Genomic DNA, 27893 nt, shown 5'->3' with positions numbered 1-27893 from the left:
TAGATTTATTAGGTTTTTCAGTTTAAAATTTAAATACAGTACAATAAAAGATCCATTAGTTACAGCAGGAGTTTGCACTCTCCAAATGCTCTTGATGTCATCAAAATCTATTTTATACGTAGCAAGAACCATCCAGTGGATGAGCAGACATCACTAAATGATGCGACTGTGAAGGACCAAAGACCTTTAAAAGATGTGCAGTGTGAGGGGCTGAATGCAGACCACCCCTGCATTAAACCACCAATCTTGATCACGAATAATAATTCAGGACACACTCACGGCATCAAACATCAGTGTATCGCATGGGCAGGGTTCTGTTTCCTTTAGATCACTGTGTGCGGAAAAATACTGTGATTCTGAAGTTCAAACCAAAGAAAATTAAAACTTGAGTGATTTTTCCCACCAAAGTGACTATTACTGCTGTTTTTGGATATTTTAATATGAAGTTACCAAGAGAGGAGTCGAGTGACATAGCAAACAAAAAGTGACTGATGTGATGCTTTGCTAGTTTGGGCAAATTCTTTTCTATTAGTGTGTAAAGTTGTAATTGGGAGATGGGTGAATCTCTCTCTGAACGTTCTGAACTCCCGCTAAAATGACCAGATTATACTGCGCGGATGTCACGCAAGTTCCACAATAACAAAACAAAATCGACCCTTAATAAAAGGCGCTACTGCCATTTTTGGGCCAGGGTGATAACCATTCACACTTTCAGACAATTTAGACTTTAATTACACTAAAATTCAAAGGACGCTGGAAGCCAAGCCTGGAGAGAAAAGTAAATGCTGTACAGTTATGGGAGTTGAACCCAGAATCTCTCAGATGTAAGGCAAACATGCACTCCAATATATCACACTGTTATTAAAAAAATATATTTACTGACCTTATTCAGAGTCAGTAATATTTTATTAATTGTACATTGCACATGAGATGGCTATTCAATTAAGAATAAGGTCACTTATTGCCAGTAACTAAATTTGTACCACTACGTTTTTTTTTTCTAAGTAGACACATCATGACACCTTTTGCACTAATTATAGCATATACAAGAAAATGTGTATTTAATCAATTGATCACGGCAGGTTATTCCTTTACGAAAAAACATCCGGGTCCTTTTCATTACAACAGATTAGAGGCTAATTTAATTATGCCCTAATATGGTTTAATGTATTTTTAATGACATCTGAGTGTCGCTGTTAGGGATGGGAGGTCAAGATCGAGGGAGACGAAGTGGCGCGATGGGATGCATCGATTTCTTGTGAAGCGGGATCAGGATATGTGTTGCATAATGAAGTCATTTGCCAGTGCTTATTGCAAATATGGAGCATATAGGCACATCCAAATGAATGTATTTTAATCAAGAGTCATGCATTCTATAAATTAAAAAAAAAACAGTTTATCTTAATTACTGCATGTAAACAACTACACGTCTGCACACAATTAGCTAGCTTTTGTACGGCTGTTATGCTATGTTAGGTTTTTTTTTTGCCCATAATGATATTCAATGTATCATTTATTTCCTCATTGTTTATGATAATAAAGTGTACAAATGATGAAAAATGCACATTATTTAAAAGATTGAATTACGGGCTGGATTTCTGAAAATTGTGTTCACTCATTAATCCTTGTAGTGGGGACAACTGAATTACTTTCAGATTTTAGAGCATAATATTATCTCTTAATTGCAAATAGGCGAGTGCATGTTGTTTTTGTGTGTCTGTGTGTGCATGTGCGTGTGTGCATATGCAAATACGGATAAATGGCCATGCACATTTAGGAACCCTTCTTACGTTCTCGTAACATCATTATACCTGAATAACAAACCCAGGCCATTATGTTAATACAATGTTATGAAGCGCAGCTCGATTCCTTCAATCGAGTGTATTCTCTTGAGAAATTATGAGAACATGATGATTTTTTTTTTTTTTTTTTTTTTTTTAAATAGTGACATTACTCCAAGCAACTTGCACTAGTTCTATGCACAGGTACAAAGCCCACAAAGGCAGACAGCTTTGCCTTCTACAACAATGGCCTGTCCCCCTAGCAAATGGCGCATCCTATATTTTGCCAGAATTCTTTTTACTATAAATTTTTTTGTTTGCTAAGTTAAAAATAAAGAGAAATGGAAATAAAATGCCCAAATTGAAGCAGAGTTGCGGGAGACTAACAGCCACAGCATGATTCGTAGTTTCAGACCATTTGCCATTGAACAGCAAATGCCACTCTGTGCAAGCATATAAATGGTGAAAATGCATTAAGGCCAAATTGGGACTCATCATCATTCTGCCACTCTTCATGACCTCAGAGCGTTTTTTACGCTGTCAGAGCGTCACTGAATCGAGGAGGCCCTCGATGGTGACAAACAAACAGATTAGCATGATCAGTCGCGCTCCGAGAGGTGGAGTGCATGGCAATTAACGGTGGTCTGTTGCTATGAAGACCAAAGTGTTGCTCACAGCAGGGTGACCTTGAGGATCTTTGTCAGGAAGATGATTGACGCGGCAAATGTCAGCGGCAATGTTTTGACTGGGGAAAATGAAGCGCCAGGTGGTAGAGGCTGGGTAAAATAGATTGGCAACAATCATCATGAAACAGCGACGCAATAACCAATATAAGCTTCACACAAACACCAGTTATTTATCAGATTTAACACCGCAAATGTCAGCATTTTTTTTTTTTAACATTCATATCGCCATGACTAAAGTTTTAAAATTGACTTGGGCTTCAAGACATATGAAGCCAAGCAATTTATGCTTTTCTCATCACGTAATGATAGATAAAATGCCTCACTCCCGGTTATACAAGATGTATTTTTATTGATCCTTTTCACACATAATATTGGCGAGACAGGGGAGAAAATTAGGATTAATACATTACTAAGTACAGTAATCAATAAGTGCAACTCTTCATACTTAGACGGTGGACAGCAACGTTGAAAATATTGGATGGTGGTGCATCAATATAATATCGCGACAGAACAATACATCATAATATTCCCATTTTGGTCGAACTTAGACGCAGGAGCGCCATTAAAGCAGACCGATCATGTGTCATGGGGTACCTGTGATATCATGTTGTTTGAAGGAGTCGCTGTAGATCTGATGTTGATTCGGACAGTGTTTCTTCAGCCATTTGCAAACGTCCTGTTGGGTCCACAGTGCTACCGGTTTGGACAGCTTCACATATCCTGGCTGTCAGAAGTACAGAATATCAAACGTGTTACCGTCTGAATGAATTTTAGAATCCATGCATTTGAAATACTGTAAATCTTGCAATGAAGCCCTTTGGAGCCTTTGCTCCCTGTATCTCATGAGTTTTTTTTTTTCTTTTTTAACAATTTGAAGATATGCTACAGGTTAACTGTCATCAATATTCTCCACCTCAAGGTTTAACTTTGAAGACACCAGCCTACATGTACAAGTTGTGTCACATCATTCTGTCAGACATGGGTAGAATTCCAGTCACATTCCTCCAAGTACATGACAAGCTCCCCCCCCCCCCAATTTTGTGTTCTTCTGATTACACTAACATTGACATAAGGAATTCAGATTTATCCGACAAATCAAAACACATGAAAAGTAGAGGTCTACAGAACAGTTGTCTGTACTAGTTGAGAAATCCATGGAATAAATTGGATACACATCCGTCCATTTACTTTATGCACAGAACACAGGCAACTATATACAGTATGCAGTATGTTGTATTTAAGGTGTTGCATTCATTACACCACCAACACCACACATACAGAGAGATAGATGTCAAAGTAATTTGCACAAGTGTCAATTATTTAACATTTACGGTCTAATTTAAGCAGACTTTTTAATTGGAACTTGACCGATGAACAGCATCAATAATTGGAAAATATCCAATAGGAATTATTGTGTGTCGTGTGTCTAGCTTTACTCCACATCACGACTACTGAAAATTGAACGACAAGAGTAATTAAGTACTTCACTTGGCTGACTTGTTCAAACCGGCGATGGTGGGAATCCTCCAGAAAGTCGAACATGGTTGAATTCCAACATATAATGTACCATATTCAATTTCACTGGAAAAACACAGGATAGCAACAGCAACTTATCTCTTCCTCTTGGTGGTCGTTCCAACCTTTACATTTAAACGCTTGTGTTAGGGTGGGCTGCAACGCTGCACAATTTACAAGATTATACAGTGAAGAAATCTGCAATCATTTGAATTTACTGCCTGCTCAAACTACAGTGAAGAAAATAAGTACAAGATACCTGCTATATTGCAAGTTCTCCCACTTTGAACTCATGCAGGGGTCTGAAATTTTCATCGTAGGTGCATGTCCACTGTGAGAGAGATTTTGGGGAACAACCTCTTTCCCTCAGTCAGAGCATTGAAGATGGCTCGTGGCTGGGTCTTTCAACACGACAATGACCCGAAGCACACAGCCAGGAAAACCAAGGAATGGCTCCGTAAGGAGCATATCAAGGTTCTGGCGTGGCCTAGCCAATCTCCAGACCTAAACCCAATAGAAAATCTTTGGAGGGAACAGAAACTATGTGTTTCTCAGTGACAGCCAAGAAACCTGTCTGATCTAGAAAAGATCTGTGTGGAGGAGTGGGCAAAATCCCTCCTGCTTTGTGTGCAAACCTGGTGAACAACTACAGGAAACGTTTGACCTCTGTAATTGCAAGCAAAGGCTACTGTACCAAATATTAATATTGGTTTTCTCAGGTGTTCAAATACTTATTTGCTGCTGTATCACACAAATCAATTGTTAAAAAAATCATACATTGTGATGTCTGTATTTTTCGCTTTAGATTGTCTCTCTCACAGTGGACATGTACCTACGATGAAAATTTCAGACCCCTCCATGATTTCTAAGTGGGAGAACTTGCAATATAGCAGGGTCTTCAAATACTTATTTTCTTCATTGCAGTTTGAGCAGGCAGTAAATTCAAATGATTGCAGGGTTATGCCAACACTTTTGGTTTTAATTGTGCAGCTACTGCAATAACAAACAAAAATTTCACAACCAACACCTTTCACTTTAGCCTGTGCTCTGGCTCTGATGTGGTGCGGCGTGGCATACCAAATTGTATTCCATCTCTTTCTTCTCCATCAGGAGTGTAGAATTATATGCTCTGGCAATGTTTCTTCTACTTTTCCTTCCAGGCCTCTCTGCCATATTCAGTCCTTGTCAGCTCTGTCCTGCTCGCCCTTGCCATATTTTTCCTCTCAGTTCATCCACATAGCTCTCCACTAATATGGAAAACCTCACTTTCTCCTCTATGCCGTTCTTTCCTCCTCACTCTTCGTTTAGAATCGTAGAACATGGAACGAGGGGAATTTGCGATGCTTGTATTAGCATGTGCTGTATCTTATCCACCTAATTTGTAATTCACTTGGAAACTAGTATTGTTCACAGACAACAGGAACTGCGGAAAATGACAATTTAATGTTTGTATACATCTCTGGGGTTCCTGCCTACCTTTCAAGTGCGGAGTAAATTTTTTGTTAGCTGCCTATTTATGAAAATGTGTCAGTGAGGATCCCACGGTTCTGCCCACCTGTTACTACAATGGGGCTAATTAACAGAATAACCACCCCCGCAACAAGTTTCCACGGGTTGCCATCTGGGCTGGCCAAATGGGCGCTGACTTTAGGTCTAGGTGGGGGCTGGGGGTGGGGGTTAATAAGCTACTAGCGGTTTCATAAATGGTAAGGAGAGCTGCAGCATGGCATTAGTTCCTGATCAGCGTCACTTACTTGATTGCTGGACGATGCTGTCAACATGGTGGTGCTGCAGAGGGTGTTTGTGTTTAGGTGAGTTATTCTTGATCAGTTCCCCGCAGGTGTGAATATGAGCGTGAACAGTTGTGGGTTCGATGTGTCACGTTTAACATTTGTGAAAGAAATGATGCACATGGGCAGCATGTGAAGTCAATAGACTGAGTGTGTGACTGTTACTCCAATGACCTGTTGAAGGTGTACCCCCACTCCCTCTGCCCCAATGTCTGCTGGCATGGACTCCAACTCATGCAGTAAAGAAAATTGATAGAATGAAAATAGAAAACTGGATAAATTGATGATGATGGCCCTCCCAGTGGTGCCAGTGGAGCACAGGCAAAATGAGTGGTGGCGGGGGGAACTTGTCCGCTTGTGTTAATATTACTGAAACCCCAGAAAACAAAAACAAAAGCAGCATATCATCATCAATGTTAGAGTGTGTGAAGGATCTAAGGCAGTGGTGTCAAGCTTGATCACGCTGGGAACCAAAAGTTAAAGCACAGTTTCGGTCACAGGTTGAACAACATCGAGATTTTTGAAACATCCATACATTTTGACCCAAAACAAAACATTTTAGGAAACTCGCCAGATTGAAGTGAGCAATTGATTATTTGTGGCAAATCAGCTAGCAGTGACTTCACAATAGTTTTGAAAAAAGTCAGATGGTATTGTGTAAAGACAGCTTATTTCTGCTGCTGAACAGTTTTCTCGACAGTTTCTTTGGTCATCTGTATCAAATTCAGACATTGTAATAGCGTTTTTGCTGGGTAGCTTCAGATGTACAATCATTTCATCATTTTGCTGATATTTAACCTCTGATGGAGAACACAAACACATTGCATTTACCAGCTAGGAGTTCTGGAGCTATCTGATTTTTTTGTGAGCTTGTCAACCACACCAAACAGAGTGTGAGTATTGTTGAGGTTCTGACCTACGATTTCAGAAGTGTTGGTGTCCAGCCATGACTAACTCTTCATTACAGACTTTGTCTGTAGTGGTCATAGTCAATTTGGAGTTTATTTTTTCCTCTACTTATGTTCCTTTTCCCTACACTTTGCATGTGATCGATTCCCGCTCAGTGATGGTGTCAATATGTGCCCTGCGACTGACTGGCAACTGGTTCAGGGTGTAGTCCGCCTTTCGCCTCAAGTTTGCTGGGATAAGCTCCAGCACTCCCACGACCCTTGTGAGGATATGGAGCTTAGAAAATGGATGGCTGGATGATTTAGAGCTCTAGAACACCTCCACAGTGTTCCAGGTTGCCTCAAGGTGGTCTTAGTTTTTACAGGTGGGACAGCATTCATTACATTCGAGATTTTCTAGGTGAAATTGTCCAAAAACTAGTATAGCAGCGAGCTCTTTAGATTTTCAGTCAATGTTATAGTCAACCATCATAACCATAAGCATCCAGTCTTCTTCTTTTTCTTTCGGCTTGTCCTGTTAGGGGACGCCACAGCATGTCATCTTTTTCCATCGAAGCCTATTTTGTGTATCTTCTTCTCTCATCCACTGTCCTCATGTCCTCCCTCACAACATCCATCAACCTTTTCTTTGGTCTTCCTCTCGCTCTTTTGCCTGGCAGCTCCATCCTCAGCACCCTTCTACCAACATACTCACTCTCTCATCTCGGAACATGTCCAAACCATCTAAGTCTGCTCTATCTAACCTTACATCCAACTTTGGCTGTTCCTCTAAAGAGCTCATTTCTAATCATATCCAACCTGCTCACGCCAAGTGAGAACCTCAACATTTTCTTTTCTGCTACCTCCAGTTCTGCTTCCTGTTGTCTCTTCAGTCCCAGCGTCTCTAAACTTATGGCCAGCCTCACCACCTTTTTATAAACTTTGCCTTTCATCCTAGCAGAGACTCCTCTGTCACATAACACACCAGACACCTTCCGCCAGCTGTTCCAACCTGCTTAGACCAGTTTCTTCACTCCCTTACCACACTCACCATTCCTCTGGATTGTTGACCCAAGTATAACCATAGTTATATAAGTTATAACCATAACCATCCGGTAACTACTGAAAGGTTTGTCACAGAGTACAAACTGACATGTGGTCACTATAAAGAATACCAGCCTTACTCACAGTATGAACAAAACCGCACAGCACAATTTTGAACAGGTCGGGGAAACGCACGATACTCCGACTACTACTACTACTACTACTACAACTACTCCATGGGACTAATTAACATTACAATAAATACATAATTGTTTACAACCATTTCCAAAATGTCACCAGATAGCCTACACTGGATTCGAGCCACATATGGAAATATGGAATGTTGTCCTGGTTGATGAGGTTTGTACTTTGGGTGATATCATCGCTCTTCATTGCATCATCAAAAACTACGTAGTTGCATGTTAAAGAATCAGAGGAGGCAGCGATTCCCAGTATCTTGTAATTATCTGATTGCGTTATCATACCTCTTTAAAGTGTTATAATATTCAAGCATGGTATACTAATTGTTTCCAATTGTGTATCGTTCAATTTACAGTAAGTGCCCCTTTTAAAACCAGGTGTCCACCACGTTTAAACCTGTTGCTAACAATACATTAAATTTCTCAAGACTAAGTGAACACACTATTTAGTGCTTGCTGTTCGGGAACTCAGTAAATAAGCCCCCACACAAGGAACTGCGGTATAGCAGGATAAATTCCGAGCAGGAAGGCAAAAGTGACAGATGGCCGAACGAAGCGAGTAGGCAGGTAGGCGAGGCCGCAGTGCACTTAATGCGATTGCTTGGCATCTCGCATTGCTGCTGATTCTGCAGAGAGGTAAGGGCGCACGGGGTGGATTAAGGTGGGGGGGGGGGATGGAGGAAGAAACTGCATTAACCATTAAACACAGCTCAACTCAATGTTAATTAACCCCGACTAGAAGCCTCAGGACACAAAAGGGAATATTCAAAAACAATGAAACAAGAGTGGCAAAAGAAGCAGTTTGACTGACAGAATAACAAAAAAAAGTGAAGGTGGAAAAAAAGACCAATGTGTATACAGCTGCGCTGACAGGCCTAAAAAGAGGAAATAAAAGAAAACGCAGGCGCTTCACAAACAGATTTGACACAAGAGACTCATTTTCCGTGAACCCATTTGTGAGTCAATGGCCATCTGTGTTTTACATTCTAGTCCGATTCAGCCCATAGCGGCACTCTTGGGGCGAGGGGAAATAGGTGCGCTTGTGCCCTGCTGCCAGCTCGCAGTGCCAAAGGGTGGGGAGAAAACAGCAGCAGGAACAGAGAGAGCGAGAGAGCGGGTAAAAAGGAAAAAAAAAAAAAAAAAAAAAAAAAAAATCGGAGCACAAATGATGCTCAAAGAACTGTGCTCAAGACTCCAGGCCAATTAGAGGTTTGAGTGACAGAGCAAGGCTGTGAAAATCTTCCAATGTACCATGTTCTTTTCCCAAGTTGAATATAGCTGGAAACATACACATAAAACTCAAATCGTAAATCGGTGGCAAATGTTGCGCAAATTCAAAAACATACAAACAAGGAACGTAATTACACACATAAAAGAGAGAACCGGCAAACGTGCTCCCAACATAACATTCCCTGCTGTGTTGTCCTTGGCTTTAATTGATATCTAAAAGCCCAGCATGGCTCACCAGTATTCTTCACGTTACCTTGGCAACTGAGGAAGGACAAGCTCAAAAATTAAAGACAAGAAATTTCAGGGCCTTGGGGGAATGCACAACCCTGACATGAACTGGAGAGTGGTGAAATAAGCAGCCACACAGCAACGACAGCAAACTACAACACACACAATGGAGCATGTAATTGCTCCAACAGTGAAATGCATTTCAAAATCCGATATGGACGTCGTCAGCTAAATTAATCAAGAGGCAATCACCTCCCTTTGTGGGCCCGTGTGATTCCGAATGAAACGCTCTTTGCGGTTGAATGTTTGAAATTGGCAGTGGCTTTTGTGCAGAGTGAATTGGACTGCGAAAACTAAAGAGGAGGTGCGCAAAGCGGGCTTTCAAGTTCCATGATCAATGTCATAATAGTTAAAAGTAAATTACTTTTATGCAAAGAGATGCATGTAATGAAAAAAAAAAAACACACACAGACACACATACATTCTGCAAAATGAAACGAGAGTGTCCATGATAGGGTTTTAGTCACACACATGTAAGAAAATATAGAAAAGGAAAAGCAGATACTCAGCATATTAAATTTTTGAGGATGCATTCAAGTGAAGTTTAAATTAAGTAATTTGTTGCACAGTGTTCCTTTATCGCGGTTCACCTCTGGTGGATTCAGTGGATTCCGGATTCTGAACACAATTTGTCATATTGTGGGATTTTTAGTGGAAACTGATTTTTTTTTTCCTGCTAAAAATTTTCATAGCTGAAAAAAATAAAATATTACAAGCAATAAAATGTACATAGTGTACGGTATTACTGTGCATTACTAAGAGTATAGAACGAGTTTATAAGAGTGTAGTAGAGCTTAATAGGAGTGTTAGGAAGATTAATAAGAGACCAAGAGGTTCTTACAGGTTTGAAAAATGTATAAATCCCTCAAAGAATTACTTATTAAATGTGGTAGCTACTTTGGAGATTTCATCTATTGGCCCATAGCTAACCACTAAGATAAACAAGGAATTATTGTCCTGGAAATAAATACAGTATGACTGAAGTGAGTGATGTTATAACAGTACATTCGTCTGGCAGCTTGGTTTTGTTTCCACTCAGTGGCGGTGCAATTGTGAGTGTGAACGGTAATTTGTCCATCTCTATACATTCCCTGTGAATGCTTGACAACCACTCCACAAACTTTTGGCCTTAAGTAAGTCGGAATAAGCTCGAGCTACTTCCCGGAATGGGATCAGGGGTTGAGAAAATGGATGGATACAAATCGAAATATAACAACATACAGATGTGGTAACAAAGAGTTTTTTGTCGAATAGGGTTAAATATCAGAAAATCTCTACTAAACCCAACACCCCAATAATATGACTCAGACAACAACCTAGAACACTTGCATCATAATGATATCAATAGAAGAACTGCAGTACTGCATTGTACTGTGAGCAGTTTCGGCAACATTTCATTCAATTAAATAAAACATTAGCAACAGCTCTTACCTTGATGCACTTTGTTACTACACCAGTCCCACAACAAACATTGTTAAATCATTGAAAAGGTCACTCAAAACAGAACACATCACGTATTTTCCATTTTCGTCATTAAGGCAACACAGAACTTTTATGACAGATTCTGTATTTAATAGGCTATTGTGAAAGTGTTGATTTCCGACTGTGTATATAAATATGCATTTTTCTAATGGTGTCATTAAACTGCGAGGTTGATAAAGGTAGTGCTCCCTTCATGAACACACTACATTACAGTAGTACAGTTTTAGAGTACCCTCTAGTGTTATGCATCAGGTAGTGCAGCTCTTCTGCTGCGATTGCATGGAAACTAACCATGTTGACTGAGTGAGTGTCGATTCCAGAGATTGTCATCAGTCTGATCGCCTCCTCGCAGCTAATTATCATCCTTGCCAAAGCTTGCTTTCGCCTTTCATTCTTTCCCTTTCTGTCTCAGTGAGCCCCAGCTGGCATGAGATGAATATTGCCCCTGCAAATTAATCTATTATATGACAGACTGTGGACGGAAATGGGGTGGGGGTGGGGGGGTGGTTGGGGGGAAGCTTGTGAAGGTGTACATATGGGTGACAATTACATGCAATGCTGAATGAGTTAATAATCCATTTATGGAAGGTGAAGATTTACAAAGCATGCCGAGCGAGGCCAGTCAGAGAACTTCCAGAAGGCTTTTTTGCGCTTTGCCACAAGCTCAGGAAACGAACAAGGATATATTTTTAATAGTGTGATTTTCCATGCTCAAAAAGAAAATGTGAACATTCACCTATTCCATGTGGTAAAATTCTCACATAAATTATATATATATATATATATATACATACATACATACATACATACATACACAGACACACTAATGAAGTTGATTAATTTTGTTAGGAAATTTGGTACATTAGCATGGTTTATTCAGGATGATCTGAATTATGCATTTTCAACTCTGGGAGGCCTCAACTTTAGTTTGTCATACCTTGCTTTAAAAAGCTCACAAAGTGTTTACACTGAGGCGCGTGTTCAATTCAAAAACTGCTTCCACTGCTGCATCCACTTGTGTTGATGGACAGATTTTGCACAGAAGAACAGAGAATATGAGAATGTTTCTGTATATTTGGAGTGATAACTCCCATTTCTCCCTCTTGTCCCAATCACTCTCCGTTTCCGAAGAGGAAAGTTTAAAAGGCTGTCGTCATGAAATTGATGATTTTTAGTATGTTATTAATGAAAAAACGTCAGCCAATATGGGCCCATGTGTTTCTTCACCACAAAGCTTGATTTTGACGTATAAAGCTTTTTGTAACTCCCGCCATGAAAATCCTTTCGAGGGATTTGTTTTCGAGAAGAAGCAGGAAGTGACGTAAAGGACAGCGGCGCCCCCAAGTCGACTTGTTTGTTTCCATTAGTTTTACCTCCAGGAAGGTAGCTCATTGTTCCTTCGTGTTAGCCAAAATGCCGGCTCATTGCATTGCTGGACATTGCTTGAACATTCGGGAGAATGGATTTACCCTTCATAAGTTTGCAAGAGACCCGGTTCGTTGTGAAAAATGGATTGCAGAGGACGAGAGCTTCGTGGGTTCCAAATAACAGGTAGGTGTGTATACAGCTACTAAAAAAATAATAGTTTGGGGCAGACAACGTGATCGGTCTCTCATAATGTGGACGCCGTCGGGCTGCTGCGTTGCTTCCCCAGCGAAGACTGCGCTTCGGGCTTGCGGACCCAGCTGAGAATGCCTCACTCAGCCGCGTGCACGCAGTAATGCGCCCCGGCACGCCGGTGTTCATCGAGTACTGCGGCTATGAACATCCCCCTAAAAGCAGCACGGCTCCATTATGTGGCACCATGGTGCCGAAAATCAGCCACACTGGCTGAGGTGCCACGTTCAGCAGTCACGGCTTCTGTGAAGGCTGCACGTCGGGCTTTGCGAACGGGGGCGGCCCTGAAGAACCCAGCCGAGAATGCCTCACTCAGCCACGTGCGCGCAGTACAGCGCCCCGGCTCGACTGTGTTGCTCATTGCGTACAGCGGCGTCTGTGCACAACCCCCTAAAGCAGCACGGCTCGGCTCAGTCATAAGCCACACCGGCTGGCTGCGATGAGCCACGATGGCTCATCTCCACCGCGGAAGTGGATCGGACGGGGATGCGGTTTTGCCGTGATCGCACATCATCTGAATATGGCTCGAAACAATGTGTAATATTGCCCCGGTAACTTCACTCGGTTGTGTGCTGTTCTCCTTTTCGAAAAGAGCTTCCGTGTCAGAAGGGGCGCGTTTGTCTCCCATAGTTAGGGTGCACCGCGTGTTTTCATTGGCGAATGTCCAGGTGACGTCACGGACGGAGGATGCAGCCAATATGGCGACCACTTGGATATCGTAGAATGACACTTTCTGCAACTTTGCGCATGGATGACGCGCTCTCCGCTCACATTTATTTTTTGTATAGACATTGAAGTGAATAATGTTATATGTATTTTTCATTACAATATCTATTTTACAATGTTTATAGGGATGACACTTGGGCTTTAAAAATACTTTATGCTGACACTTTTGAAAGCAGTTGGTGCTTTAATACATTTTCAGAGGAACAGACGACAAATTTAGATGCATGTCGAAGCATCAACCTTTTCTCTATTCCCCTGCTCATCTGCATGTCACATTTTTCTTATTTTTCTAATCCCACAGATTCCTTGAAATGATTCACTGCTCATGAGAAGTTTTTTTCACACCAATAAAAGAAATAGATTGGTACCATTTTCCTGATGCCTTGATCAATCCAATGTATACATTTCTTTTCAGCACTGTCCAAAAGGATTCTCGTTTAGAAAATCATAACCAGATTAAGTTTCTTTCGGCTTGTCCCTTTCAGGGTCGCCACACGCACATATATATTTGGCAGAATTTTTACGCTGGATGCCCTTCCTGACGCAACCCTTCTCAGGGAGTGGAGGCCCCAGTGGGATACGAACCCACAACCCCTGGTTTACCAAACCAGGGCTCTAACTACTGAGCTACGGGGCCTCTACAAATAATAACCAGATTAAATGTAATAAATGCTAATTAACAAATTCAATGCAGCTCTGCTTATGTTTTTGGTTACGCAGCAGCAGGGGTATCATACGCAACTATAATAACTTTGGATGGTTCCTTACCCGTGTGAGCTCAGACTCTGACACGGAGCGATGTGGCGGCAAACGGCGCTGAAAAATGGACGGGCTTATGTCGTGGTAGCTCGGGCTGTCGTCATCCAACGGCACTGGCGGGCCGTCAACACACTCCTCGTCTTCATCCAGCTGCGATTCGATGTCTTCAGGGTACAGCTGGTGGTCGATGCCATTCTGGCTCAGGTTGCAGTGAACAGCTGCGTGGGTCGGAAAGCGCACGGGAGTTAGTGGGTAACAGAAGGCAGAGTAGAGGGAACGCTAGTCAAGTTATAAGAGTGCCGTGGGAGTATATAAACAATATTTTGCCATAAAAATCACATCCCTAACTTTCCTAGATCTTGTATGGATGCCATGGATTTGGTACTTGGGACTTGCCCAACTTACTCACAACGCAATCAAAGAAACCAACCAACAATACATTAAACAAATAAAATGCAACTACATAATCTAGAATAGTTCAATAACACTTATCTATCCATCCATCCATTTTCTCTGCCACTTATCCTCACGAGGGTCGCGGGGAGTGCTGGAGGCTATCCCAGCTGCCAACGGATAAGGGGGGGGGGGTGGTACACCCTGAATTGGTTGCCAGCCAATCGCAGGGCACATGGAGACAAACAGCCGCAAGGGGCAATTTAGAGAGTCCAATAATTGTTGCTTATTTTTGGGATGTGGGAGGAAACCAGAGTGCCGGGTAGAAACCCACGCAGCACGGGGAGAACATACAAACTCCACACAGGCGGGTATGGGATTGAACCCAGGACCTCAGAACTGTGAGGCCAACGCTTACATCACCAACTGATCAACCTTGCTGCCATTGTTTATCTAATACGTTTCTTTCAGCTTGTCCCGTTAGGGGTCGCCACAGTGTGACATCTCACATCTCAGACATCTCATACTTGTTTGGCACAGTTTATACACCGGATGCCCTTCCTGACGCAACCTCTCTTGGGTAGTAGAGGCCGCAGTGAGATGCGAACTCACGACCCCTGGTTCACCAAACCAATCTAACCATTGAGCTACGGGGCCTCTTCTGATGTATAAATTCCAATAAAATATCCACATCAGCGATGCTGATTCTTAAATGTATTAATGTGTGCAGATTACTACGAATGTGTTTTGCTAGTCAAAGTTGGCGTTTTAAAAGTTACAAGTTTTGTTATGACCAACCAATCAGAAGATAGAAAGATGCTGATTTCCCCAAGGGCCACCAGCAAGAATGAAATGTGATAAGTTATTATAAAGGTATAATAATATAAACTGCCCCATTGCGGTGGAAGCGGTGCTATGGAATGTAGAAAATAGAATAAAATTATTTCATGGAATAAATGGGCAAATAATTTAGGTTGCAAATGTTACTCAGTGCTTCTACTAGTGCTAGTAGTAGTAGTAGTAGTAGTAGTAGTAGTAGTAGTAGTAGTAGTAGTCGTAGTAGAGAGGGCCTTCCTGGCACTGACCACTCACCACTGGGTAGTACAGAATTGTTTCGGATTTCAAACAATGCATTCAGTAATATCTTGTTACTGAATTAAAAATTTTATTTATGCATTGTTGCCCCCTCTCTGGAAGTGAGTGTGTATAAATATATATTAGGTGTTAATAATATTTATGCATTCTTCCTACAGGCTGCTCTTGAAGTGACATCACCAATTTGAGTTTCTTAAATAAGGTAAATAAATATGAACTCAAATCACAATCCATTGTAGCAGTTCAATTAAACAGTGTTAATAGCAGTGTGAAAATGAGCAAATATTAAGTAATCAACCTTTGGAGGCACAGCCCTTCCCAATTCCCCCACATCCAAAACAAACAAACAAAAAAAAAAAACCGCATTCGCATTCATTTCCAGTGTATCAGATTTAAAAAAAAAATAATAAAATAAACCCAACCAAAAAAACGATGTTAAAACCACATTACATGTATTCCTAACCTTTACCGTTAGATGGAGACAAACAACACCAAATGTCTGTGCACAGTACAGCAAAGTTCTGATACGTTGCATCATGGTAGAATCATGTAAATTTGGTATGTTCCATGAATTAAAAACTCAATCAAATAAAGATCATACAGTGCCACATGATAAATATTAAAACCCACAGTGTTTGTACCACATTTCTTGGTATATCAGAACCGATACTGTAATGACAGTTTTCTGAATCTAAACCCGGAAAGAAAAATCGAACACCCACTGCAGCAGTGGAGTTACTTCTACAGAGGTCAAAGCCTCCGAAGCTACACAAACTGCGTCAGTTCAACCTGCACAATCCTGGGCAGTCAATATGACAACTGGTGTCAAAAATATTGCTTTTTAGATTAATACATTTATTATGGTGTCTATCAAAACTGAGCGTTGGTTTAACAATAAGAAAATTAGTGTGAGTATTAAAGTATTATACTAGGCAATTTACAATACAACAGATAGATAATTGACATTTAAAAAGCTTTGAGGACTAAAAATGTATTGATAAAAATCACTGTAGATTTAATGTTATTCACAATAATATAACGATGAGGCATATGGTGGCGTACGTATACCAGGTATGGCACTAAAGGAGGAGAAAGTGATCAATGCAGGTTGACCAGACATGAATAGAGATGGGAAGGATGTGCAGTAGGGTAGATCGATTCAGGATAGAGATAGAAATGTGTTGACTAGTGCCAGCAGTGTGCTGGAGAGATGGAAAGAATACTTTTACGAGCTGATGAATTTGCAAAATAAGAGACGAAAAAGAGCAGATGTGATGAGGCATGTGGAACAGGAAGTGGCTATGATTAGTTTAGGGGAAATTAGAAAGGTACCAAAGAGGATGAAAAATGGAAAGGCAGTTGGTCATGATGACATACCGGCAGAGGTATGAAGCAATTTGCAGAGGTGGATGTGGAGTTTTTGACCAACTTATTCAACAGAATACTAGCGGGCGAAAAGATGCCTGAAGAATGGAGGAAAAGTGTGATAGTTCCCATTTTTAAAAGGAGGGTGATGTGCAGAGGCGTGGAAACTGTAGAGGAATAAAGTTGATGAGTACTCAATGAAGTTATGGGAAATTGTAATGGAGGCTAGACCCAGGACAGAAGCAAATATCTGCGAGCAACAGTATGGTTTCATGCCTAGAAAGAGTACCACCGATGCATTATTTGCCTTGATGGTGTTGATGGAGATGGACAGACAATCTCAGGAAGAGCTACATTGTGTCTTTGTAGATTGAGAGTAAGCCTAAGACCGTCTATGGAAGTCTGGAGTGGTAGAGAAGTTTGTTAGAATAGTATAGGAAATGTATGAGGGCAGCAGAACAGTGGTGAGGTGTGCTGGTGTAGGGGACAGAGGAATTTAAGATGAAGGTGGGACTGCATCAGAGATCAGCTCTGAGCCCCTTCCATTTTGCAGTGGTAATGGATAGGCTAACAGATGAGGTTAAACCGGAATCCCCTTGGACCGTGACGTTCACAGATGATTTTGTAATATGGAGTGAAAGGAGGAAGCATGCAGAGGAACAATTAGAAAGATGGAGACATGCACTGGAAAGGAGAGGAATGAAGATTAGCCGAAGTAAAACAGAATATATGTGTGTGAATGAGAGGGGTGGAGGGGGAAGAGTGAAGCTCCAGGGAGAAGAGATAGCAAGGGTGTACAACTTCAAATACTTGGGGTCAACAATACAGAGCAATGGAGAGTGTGGTAAGTAAGGAAGTCCAAGCGGGGTGGAACAGTTGGCAGAAGGTGTCTGGTGTTCTATGTGATAGAAGAGTCTCTGATAGGATGAAAGGAAAATTTTATAAAAGAGTGGTGAGACTGGCCATGATGTACGGTTTAGAGATGGTGGCGCAGGAAGCAGAACTGAAGGTGGCAGAATTGAAGATGTTGAGCTTCTTTCTAGATGTGACCAGGTTGGACAGGATTACAAATCAGATCATCAGAGGTACAGCCAAGGTTGGATGTTTGGGAGATCAACCCTAACGCAGAAATGGTTTGGACATGTCCAGATGACAGAGTATATTGGTAGAAAGATGATGAGGATGGAGCTGCCAGGCAACCGATCTCAAGGAAGACCAGAGAGAAGGTTGGTGGATGTTGTGAGGGACGAAATATACACAATTGTGATATATGAGGTGCTACCCAAAGAAGGATGCACTTTTTCCATTGTTTTTTTTCCTCTCGTAAAAACAGTGTCAAGATTCCATGCCACACCCTTTTGTAATGGAACAATTAACTCTAGATTTCAGACAAAGACAATACAAAGCCATTTGAACTTTAAAGAGTTTGTTTTTATTTGTGTCCAAAACCAAAAACAAAACCCTTCCATCCATGTTGTCTAACAGCTCCCATGTTCAATAGCTGTTCAGATGAACTAAGATTAATGTTCCACAGAATAAACAAATAATTTGTGCAGTCACACCAAATTGGCTGACGTGCAAATATATGTGATGAGTGAGTAAAACTTTATGACTTATGATTTTGCTTAACCCAAATAATGACTTAATTCAAATCACTAGAAATTAAATGGAGAATCGACTCGACTGAGTTAAGCCACAGTAACGAGGGACTTGCTTGAAACATGAACACTTGTGATTTACTTGTGACGTGCACATACAGTGCAGGTCTGTAATTTACTCCTTCGTGTGGAAATTGAAAAAAAAGCACCTTCCATTTCCAAAAGCCCGCCTCTATACAGATAAGCAACTGCCACCACACAGCTCCTCTGTATAGCCTTTGCATGTTCACGGGGCTTTCGTACATTTGCTCGGGGTATTTTGAGACCTTCCATGCACATTCAAAAACACATAAAAGTGAGGCTCGCAGAAGACAAGCTGCATAGAAAATGGATGGCAGGAATAATAACACTGTGACAAAGTTGCATGGACTAACTGTTTCCTGTTTGATTTCTCTGACACACAATAAGCAAGGAGAAACAAAATTCCCATGATGATCACTGAATGGCATCTGAAATGTCATTCTTTTTTTTTAAATAGTCTTCTATAGAATTGCAATAAACATGCTTCAGATTTGGATCACGTTCAGTGATGTTCAAGTCAGTCAGGGATGAACAAATTCTTGTTCTACCAGCATCAGACAGCTCTTCAATCTTGCTTCCTGCTGGCGTTCGCTGAAGTGTGATCACTTGCATCTTAATATTTTTAGTTTTCAGTCGGTCGGCAGAATGGGAATCACATTCCAGGTGCATTGACCCATAAAGATGCCACAGTAAATGGATGACTGAAGCTCCGTTTAAATTTTGTTCCTAGAAAACATGGCCACCGTTGACAAAACGACGACTCGTGAGCCAACGTTGGAGGGCAGGATGGGCAAACATGTCAGACTGGGGTTTTCGTGGATATACCGAGTTATTTAAACTGCCCTGCCAGTCATGATGCAAATGAGAAAACTAGGACATCCTAGAAGAGGTTTAAATGCGTTTGAGAGTTGACATAAAAAAAAAGAACTGTAGTTGGCAGATGTTAAAAGCATAAATTGGGTTTTGCCAGAATTTGTGATGTATCATCTTGTATGAGCTGTTATTGAATTGATGACTTACATGTGGATATCCCACTCTCTGCATTAGTCAATCAGATATGCAGGCTAAATAACTGCTAGTACACCGAGTGCACCTATTTTTTTTGTGATTTATGGTAGGATATCAAGTTCTAACACAATGGGATGATGATCATTGTTTGACGGCAGGTAGACTCACACCATTAAAAGGGGAAATCGCAATCATTAAAACTGTTTGCATTCCAAGTCATTCAGCACAGGACCGGACGTGCATTGGCGAATGTACACAAGCGAGGAAGGTTTTGAACACGATTGAAATCCGCAGCACGGACCATTGATCCCTCTTCATTGCTTCCACACTCTTCTTTCCTCCTGGCTCCCTCTTTCAGCCCTTCGCTTCACGACAACTCAAATGAGGAGATTGCGATTGATATAGAATCACATCAAAGGATGTATTACAGTCTTCGTTTAAAAAGATCAAAGACCTACGGATACAACGTGATGTGGCTAAAGATGTACAGAAGTGGCAGAGAAGCTGATGGCAAGAATTAAAAGGAAAGACAGCATAAAGTGGAGGACTGTTGTATTGTCCTCAATTCTATTATGGGACCAGTGGGCAGAAGGGAGGGGCAATGAGATGTTCTTTTTTTAAACCAGCAACTGTGACTATAAATAGCACCATTACATTCATCACTTTCCCCATCCCGACATGTGCTGTGTGAGCATTGTGGGGGAAGTCAGACGGGGGTGTCTTCCTCATTTTCAACATAATTGGTTAAGTAAAGATGAATTTGATTGCTCCACTTAGAGCATATGGCTTGAAACAATGTTTAGTACAGATTAAATATTTTTGCAACATGGAGTGTATGATTTTTAGAGCTATATCATCTTTTTTTGTTTGTTTTTGCAAAAAAAAAAAAAAAAACAAAAAAAGGCTAGACAATGCCAAATACACATTACTTTATTTAGTATTTTTAAAATTGTGGCTGAGAGGTGTTGACTTCAGGTTCTACACCACGGAAAAAAATCATTGAGTTAGCATGTAACCTTTAGCAAATGAAGTGTTGCAAATGAGTTTGAAATCAGGCAGCAGACTAACAAGGCAGCACAGAGAAATTGATTTTATTTTACAGTATTTGTAAGACTTAATATCACGGTTGTCTCATTTATTGAGAGTTAGTGGTGAAACAATTCATTCATCATACCAATGTAGCAATTTACAGTGGGTATGGAAAGTATTCAGACCACCTTAAATTTGTAACATTGCAGCCATTTGCTAAAATTATTTAAGTTCATTTTTTTCTTATTTCCTTGCAGGTCTGAGTCTACTGTCGAGACCTTCATGTTCCGGGGAATGACAGTCTTTCAGGACTTGATGTGAGAGACTAACATCAACTCCATTCTCAAAAAGGCCCAGCAGAGAATATACTTCCTGCGGTTTCTGAGGAAACAAAGGCTGCCACAGAGCTGTTCAGGAGGTTCTACACAGGAGTCATCAAATGTGTCCTGTTCATCAATTCAAGGCTGGTTTGGTGTGTCCAGAAAAAAGGACCAATTCTGAGTCCAACGGACAATGAAAACTGTTGGAAGAATTGTCAGTTCCCCCCTACCTACACTTGAGATAACATGCACGCTGCTAGAATTACAACAAGAGCATAAAAAATCCTCTTGGACCCTCCACATCCCTTACCCGAGTATAGGAAGTCATTTGCACAATTGATATTGTTCCAGATTATGGATCTACTAGTCACTTTAAACTGCATCAATTTGTTGAAGTCTGCACCACTTGCTCAATGGCCACTGCGCCAGTCTATTGTTCTACTATTCATTTCAAACTACTCTAATTTGCTAGAGGACTCAACACTCAGCATCATTTTGCAAAACTGCCCCCTCCAAAAAAAAAACAAAAAAAAAAAAAAACTTTAGTAGCATTACCACATTACTGGTAACCTTTTATAGCTCAATGAGTGTGTTTTTATGTCTCAAAAGTATTTTCAGTCAATTTGTCAGTCAACAAATCAGTCTGTTGTCGCACTAGAGCAGCCACAACCACCAATGACATTCCTTGTATTTTTGACATATTTGGCAAATAAAGATGATTCTGAGCTGCAAACGTGAAAAAAAAACTGCCAAGTCAACTATCCATCCATCCATTCATTTTCTTTGCCGCTTATCCTCACAAGGGTCGTGGGGAGTGCTGGAGTCTATCCCAGCTGTCAACAGGCAGGAGGCGGGGGACACCCTGAACTGGTTGCCAGCCAATTACAGGGCACATGGAGACAAACAGCCGCATTCACAATCACACCTAGGGGCAATTTAGAGTGTCCAATAAAAGTTGCATGTTTTTTGGGATGTGGGGGGAAACCGGAGTGCCCGGAGAAAACCCACGCAAGCACAGGGAGAACATGTAAACTCCACACAGGTGTGGCCCGATTTCAACCTTGATCCTCAGAACTGTAATGCAGATGTGCAAACCAAGGGGAGCTCAATGAGTCAATTGCGAGGCAGTCTTGGTCGATGGCGGGACTGCGTGCTAAAAAAAAAAAAAAAAAAGTCAATGTTCCCTCTGAACTGCGCACGTGTGCAATTATACACTGCTGATCCAGTCTCTTTGCAGATATTTTGCATTGAGCGCAAAAAAATCCAAGGCAAATTGAAAGTATAACATACAGCTATTCAGTTTGTGGCATTTTGCCATGTGATTCAATGAGTGAGGGATGACTGGTTGCTGCATTCAATGGCACAATTCACATGCGTACTGTAAAAAATGAAAAGAAGCCTTTCTTTTAGGCAGCACACAGAACTTTCTCTAACAACGACAGCTGCTCCACCACACACTCTTTTTCCTAGTTTACCTTACACCGCCCCCTCTGGTCTTAAAGATGTACACTCATAATTACAAATGTTACAGTACTTAAGCAGCCCATCAATGTGTTTTATAATGACAGCATCCACCACTCCTGCTTTAGTTAGCAACACAGTCTGGGGACCGTAGAGCAAAGACGAGCTAGACATGCTGCTTATGTTTACTTTCGATATTAATGGAGAACGTTTAAAAAAAAATGCTGTCGTTTTAAGATGTAATGACTGTCGGTGTATGTGAGTAATAAAAGAAAAAGTGGTTAAACTGGAGGAGATTTTCTCTTTTCCGAGTGGGAAAGGTCTGATCTGAAGCCAAAGTAGAAGGAGCAGGATGAGATGGTGTGTAATTTTAAAATTCTACCTTGGCACAGCCTGATCCAGGTTGAAAGCACAGACAATACAGTGCACAAAAAGCTAATTCTGTATTTTAAATATAAGAGGCAATATAACATTAACCTTAAAAAGGTTTGGGAGCATCATCCCACCCCACCCCCTGCCCAGTTGTCGGTAGCTCACAAGAGGCTGGCTGCTTGAAAAGTAGATCTTGGGGTAAAAAAGTCTTGGCACCCCTGTGCTAACCAATTGTCTACCATGCTGCCAGATTTAGACATTGTTTTCAAATATATGTTTAACTTCTTCAAAAAGGGGTCACTGCTGTTGATTTGGATTAACCAATTTTACAAAACACACAAGGACTCGTAGAGGAAATATTTATCACAAAATCAAACCATCTTGGCATTTAACGCTCCCCCTGGCATGAAAAATGAGAAGTGTGCCCATCCATTTCCATCCATTTTCTGTACCGCTTATTACCACTCCATGTCTAAACTTGCTACCTAGTGTAACACAAACAGATCACAATTTATAACATCAGATGAGATTGAATTATTTTAAAAACTTCGATTACATAATTCGTCGAGAATGCTCAGACTGAACAAATAGACATGCTCGTGCAAATGTGCGTATGCACATGAAAATAACAGTCATGCCTCTGAACAGAGATGGAAGCTCAAATTTTATTCCCTGACAAAGTCAGCAAAGGTTACAAAATATGCACAGGGTGTCAAGCGAGTCCTCCCACGACTCTTCCAAAAATATACAATGAAATAAAACACAGAAACTGTGGTGCCAACATGATAAATAAGACTTGTGTGTCACACACACACACACACACAAATCCCGCAAGTAAATAGTTAGCGGTATGTATAAAAAGGTTGAATAATATTGATCAATGACAAATGAGTTGAAAATTATAGTAAAGCTACAATATTCAGAGTTTCCAAATGGACATTGTATTTTATTGGCAATTATTATTACTACCGCAATAAATGCAATATGGTGTGTGGCACCTTTAATAAGAAAATGAGGAAGTTGACATAAAGAGAGTGAGGTGAGTGAAAGCTAGCAAATAAGCTAAGATATCAAACCATTTCTTCTTTTTGTATGGTCCATCAACAGATAAAAATACCCGCAGCAGACAAAGCAATCCTTGATAAATGGGTGTTGTTGTTTCTGGTTCAGTGAAATAATAAGGGTGCTGCAGAACACCAGGAGTTTAATTTTTGGGTTGCAGCAAGTTGGTGGGCAAAAAGCCATCAATTAATGTAATTTGTTCATAATTATCCAGTTCCATCACGTTTGCTAGGTGGAGGTGGAACAAACAGGATGGATCCAAGGAGTAAACCCACACTTGCTGAGGTATTCACAAGTTTTTAAAAAGGTCTCTAATTAATGACAAATATTTTAATGAGAGTCCCACCACTATTAAAATGAATCACTGTTATCTAAGTCCTAGGTAGCTTTAGTGAAGAAAAAAAAAAAACTTATGCTCTTGCGGCCATATAACATGTTTGCATTGGAAAGCATGTTGCAATGCATTGAGCACCAGTATTTTGGATTTTTTTTCGAATTAATATCATGCTAAATAATTGGATACGATAATCATACTGACAATATTACATTTTGATACCATGTCATCCCCAGCTCCTACATTTTGGGTCCATTTTTAAAAAGGGATTGGGAAGGGATTATCGCAACACCAATAATGATCAATGCAGGCATTGAAATCAACTGTCATGAGACAGACGAGCTGTGCTGAAAATCTTGATACGAAATTAATCACTTGGAAAAGTTATTTTTCCCGTCTAAAAGAAATAGAGACAGAAGTAAGTGAGAGACACAGCCTGCGAGAAAAGACAGTCGAATGGTCGACTGGCTCAGTTCATGCAAGAACACAGATGGGCTAAATATAATTTGAAGTTAACTCTGACTCACTTTAAAGTACGTATCCCAGGCAGAAAGGCTCTCGGCTTCAAAGTCAGGCTGCAGGAAAGGCTACATAAATAGAACATCTCAATTTAGAATGGCGCAACTGTATTTTTTAAATATTTGATTAGAGGAACAAACGTCATGCTAATGGTGACCAAAATAAGTGAGTGCAAAGTTGGGAAAGTTCTCAACCAAAGTGTTACAATAGGGTGTTAAAGGGGAAATCCAGTGGTTTGAATCAACAATGTATCCAATGGGTTATGTAAGATTTACTCTATTTTGACAATGTGATGTTAAATCCTCTCTCATTTCATAGTGTTGTGAGAAGATTTTTATCAACAATTACGAATTTTCAGGGGCGCTACCATTTTCGCAAGTCACATGACTTATGTGCTCAGATGTGACGGGTAAGGTGCCGCACCAAAGGCTCATTTACATTGTGCCCAGTGCGGCTTTCTCGGATTTATCCCCACCTGATGTAAAAATAGCAGTATCGGTTGATTGGGAAGACGGAGGAATACTTCGATACAGATTTGAACCTGTGGCTGTAAATAATGTTCACTATTCGGATGGTTCTTTGGGTGGAATGACAACTTGGAGGCCTACGCGTGGGACATAAGTGCGTAAACAAAGGCCCCCGGAGCTCCGGGCTGGCAGACGCGGATGGTTCTTCGGACGGTAATGACGCGGAGTCTGACGAGCTTTGGTGTCCGGCGGAGGCTCCGACGCCGAAGCATGGCTCGTGGCCCGTCACCAGACACCGAAGCATGCCTTGTGGCCGACTGCTGGAGTTGAGAGCTCCGGGAGTCTTTGTTTACGCACTTCCGTCCTGCGCGTACGCCTCCAAGTAATCAGACTCCGGCGTCATTCCGCCTGAAGAACCATCCGAATATTCACCATTATTACATTGGATCCATTGTTCATGCAAAACACTGGATTTCCCCTTAAAGGCATATATAAAAGCACAAGTAATTTAGTACTCTTCATTTGGAAAAAGATTAAATCCACTATACTCACAATATCACATGACCAAACCTAGAAAACTGGTTAGCGGACTTCCTGTGTAGCCCACGATAACCAGCGTATCGGGTTGATGACATGATGCTTTAATCTAAACTTGCTAGAATGTTATTTTCTTTATGGCTGGTGTCTCTGGGCAAACGATACATATATGACATGACATATGTAAACATGAACAAAACCCAAACATGGGATATTGTCATCTTTGGGCTCATTTTGCAAAACAAAACTATGTATAAATTGAACATTGCTACGGGATTTTTGTCCTGGTCTACTGCTATAATGTTCGCCAAATACCTAACCAGGAAATAAGTGCTTTATTCTGTTTTCCCGGATGTGGAAATTGTTTGCTCATAAACCCTGAGGCACGTATGCTTCGGGCTCCATTTAACAATCTTGTTGATTGAAGACTCTAAATTGCCAGTAGATGTGAATGTGGGTGCGAATGGTTCTTTGTTTATATGTGCCTTCCAATTAGCTGGCAACGAGCTCATTTTGTACCTCGCCTCTTGCCTGAAAACACAGTAGCTGGCATAAGCTCCATCCCCTAGTGATGAAAACCAGTATATGAAATGGATGGATGGATATGAATTTATTTGGTTTTATTTCTAGTAACGACTTAGAAAGTTCTTGGTTATTCATTCACTTATAACAGTCATAGGTTTGCACTTGAGTGATAGGGGTTTCAATTAGTTGTTGCTTTGGCTCTGTAGTAGTTTCTTTCGGCTTGTCCCTTTCGGGGTCGCCACAGCGTGTCATCTCAGATGAACGCACATATATGTTCGGCACAATTTTTACGCCGGATGCCCTTCCTGACGCAACCCTCCTCAGGGAGTAGAGGCCCCAGTGGGATACTAACCCACAACCCCTGGTTTACCAAACCAGTGCTCTAACCACTGAGCTCCAGGGCCTTGCTTCGACTCTGTGAGATTTAAAAAAAACTTTATCAAGCTTTTTGATGGAGAGATGAGCGAGAGCCAAATTTTAGGTGCATAGTGTAGTCAGGGTGTGACCTTTTTGTTCAAAGCTGAAGGGGACTAAAAATGGGTGTGCAGTGTGCAGGCAAAGATGATCATGATTATCACCATAGGTGTGGCAGACTACTGTACAGTAGGTTATGAAAATAAATACAAAGCCAAGTGTACGATAGGTGGAGGTAATTTTAGGGAGGGGGTTTCCATATTATGCAGTTTTAATCGAGCAACAGAGGTTCCTTCCTTTCTTTACATGTATTCCACTTTAAAATTGGGGAGGAACTTCCTGCCACCTTACAGTCCAATTATGTATCAGAGATCTACAATTTCATTTAATTCCTAATTATTAGTGCATTTTGCTGCATTCATGTAGCACATTCCTCTACATTTCATATATTTTCTTGCAAAACAAAATATATGTGATTTAACTTTACTGTCTATAACCAAAGACACACAAACTGCTAATACTAAACCAGTTTTTGCATTCAAATATACTGTACAGAATGTCGACATGTAAATGTCTTTTGCGGAGCCGAACAAGGACATTGACAGAATTTCTGATACCGATCAGATTAGTGTAAAGTCTCATGAAGATGTGGTCTAAAATGCTACAACTGATATCAAGCAATGTTCAACTTGAGATTCCAGAATTGACCCTGCCACAGTTTCCTTCTCCTGACATTGACTCAGCCATCTGTGGCCATCAGGCTATAAGCGTTAAACAGCTTCACAATCTGCAGAGCAGCTCATTTTTAGGAGTGAAGTTCCTCCACTCCACATCACTGACTTCCAAACGACGTGAAATATTCACAAAAAAAGCTGTGCGTCATTTGTCACAGAGACGATGGGAGTATAAAAGGCTAAATGTGTTCCACTTATCTCTTCGCTCCAGAGTCTAATTTGCATGGGCTTCAACTTCAAAAACGCTGACACCAGTGCTGGGAGATTTTGAAGTGCCCTTTACAACACAAGATGTCAAGTTGTCTGGTAATTATTATTTTTTTTTTTAACCTCAATCGAAGTCAGCAACTTTGCGATAGTATAACATACAAAAACAAGACATGCACCAAAATGTGCCTTAACTTTAGGCAAATGCCCAATTACATCAGCGATACCGGATGTTGGATGATGTTTGTTTGGTTTTGATCATTTGCAATTGCTTTCTACTCATTTCAGGGTCTGCTGCCTTCAAAGTTGAAGTGTAGATAATAAAGTCTGTGAACAGCATCGCAGAAGAGTCCACCAATACTAATAG

General features: G+C 40.9%; 1 protein-coding gene across 2 annotated transcripts in view; it reads right to left on the bottom strand.

Annotated features, from left to right (window-relative positions):
- The window catches only part of samd12 (sterile alpha motif domain containing 12), a 77565-nt gene that overhangs the window by 44993 nt on the left and 4679 nt on the right, over positions 1–27893 (bottom strand). For both annotated transcript variants that reach the window (XM_061816103.1, XM_061816026.1), the window contains exons 2-3: positions 14015–14223; positions 3062–3191 (exon numbers count right to left, since the gene is read on the bottom strand). In XM_061816103.1, coding sequence (XP_061672087.1) covers positions 3062–3191; positions 14015–14223 — 339 coding nt within the window. The remainder of the gene's footprint in view (positions 1–3061; positions 3192–14014; positions 14224–27893) is intronic.

This window comes from Syngnathoides biaculeatus, chromosome 1 (genome assembly GCF_019802595.1).
Source record: "Syngnathoides biaculeatus isolate LvHL_M chromosome 1, ASM1980259v1, whole genome shotgun sequence".
NCBI lineage: Eukaryota > Metazoa > Chordata > Actinopteri > Syngnathiformes > Syngnathidae > Syngnathoides > Syngnathoides biaculeatus.
Note: the sequence above shows the minus strand (reverse complement) of the source record. Positions and strands in the feature narration are given on the sequence as shown.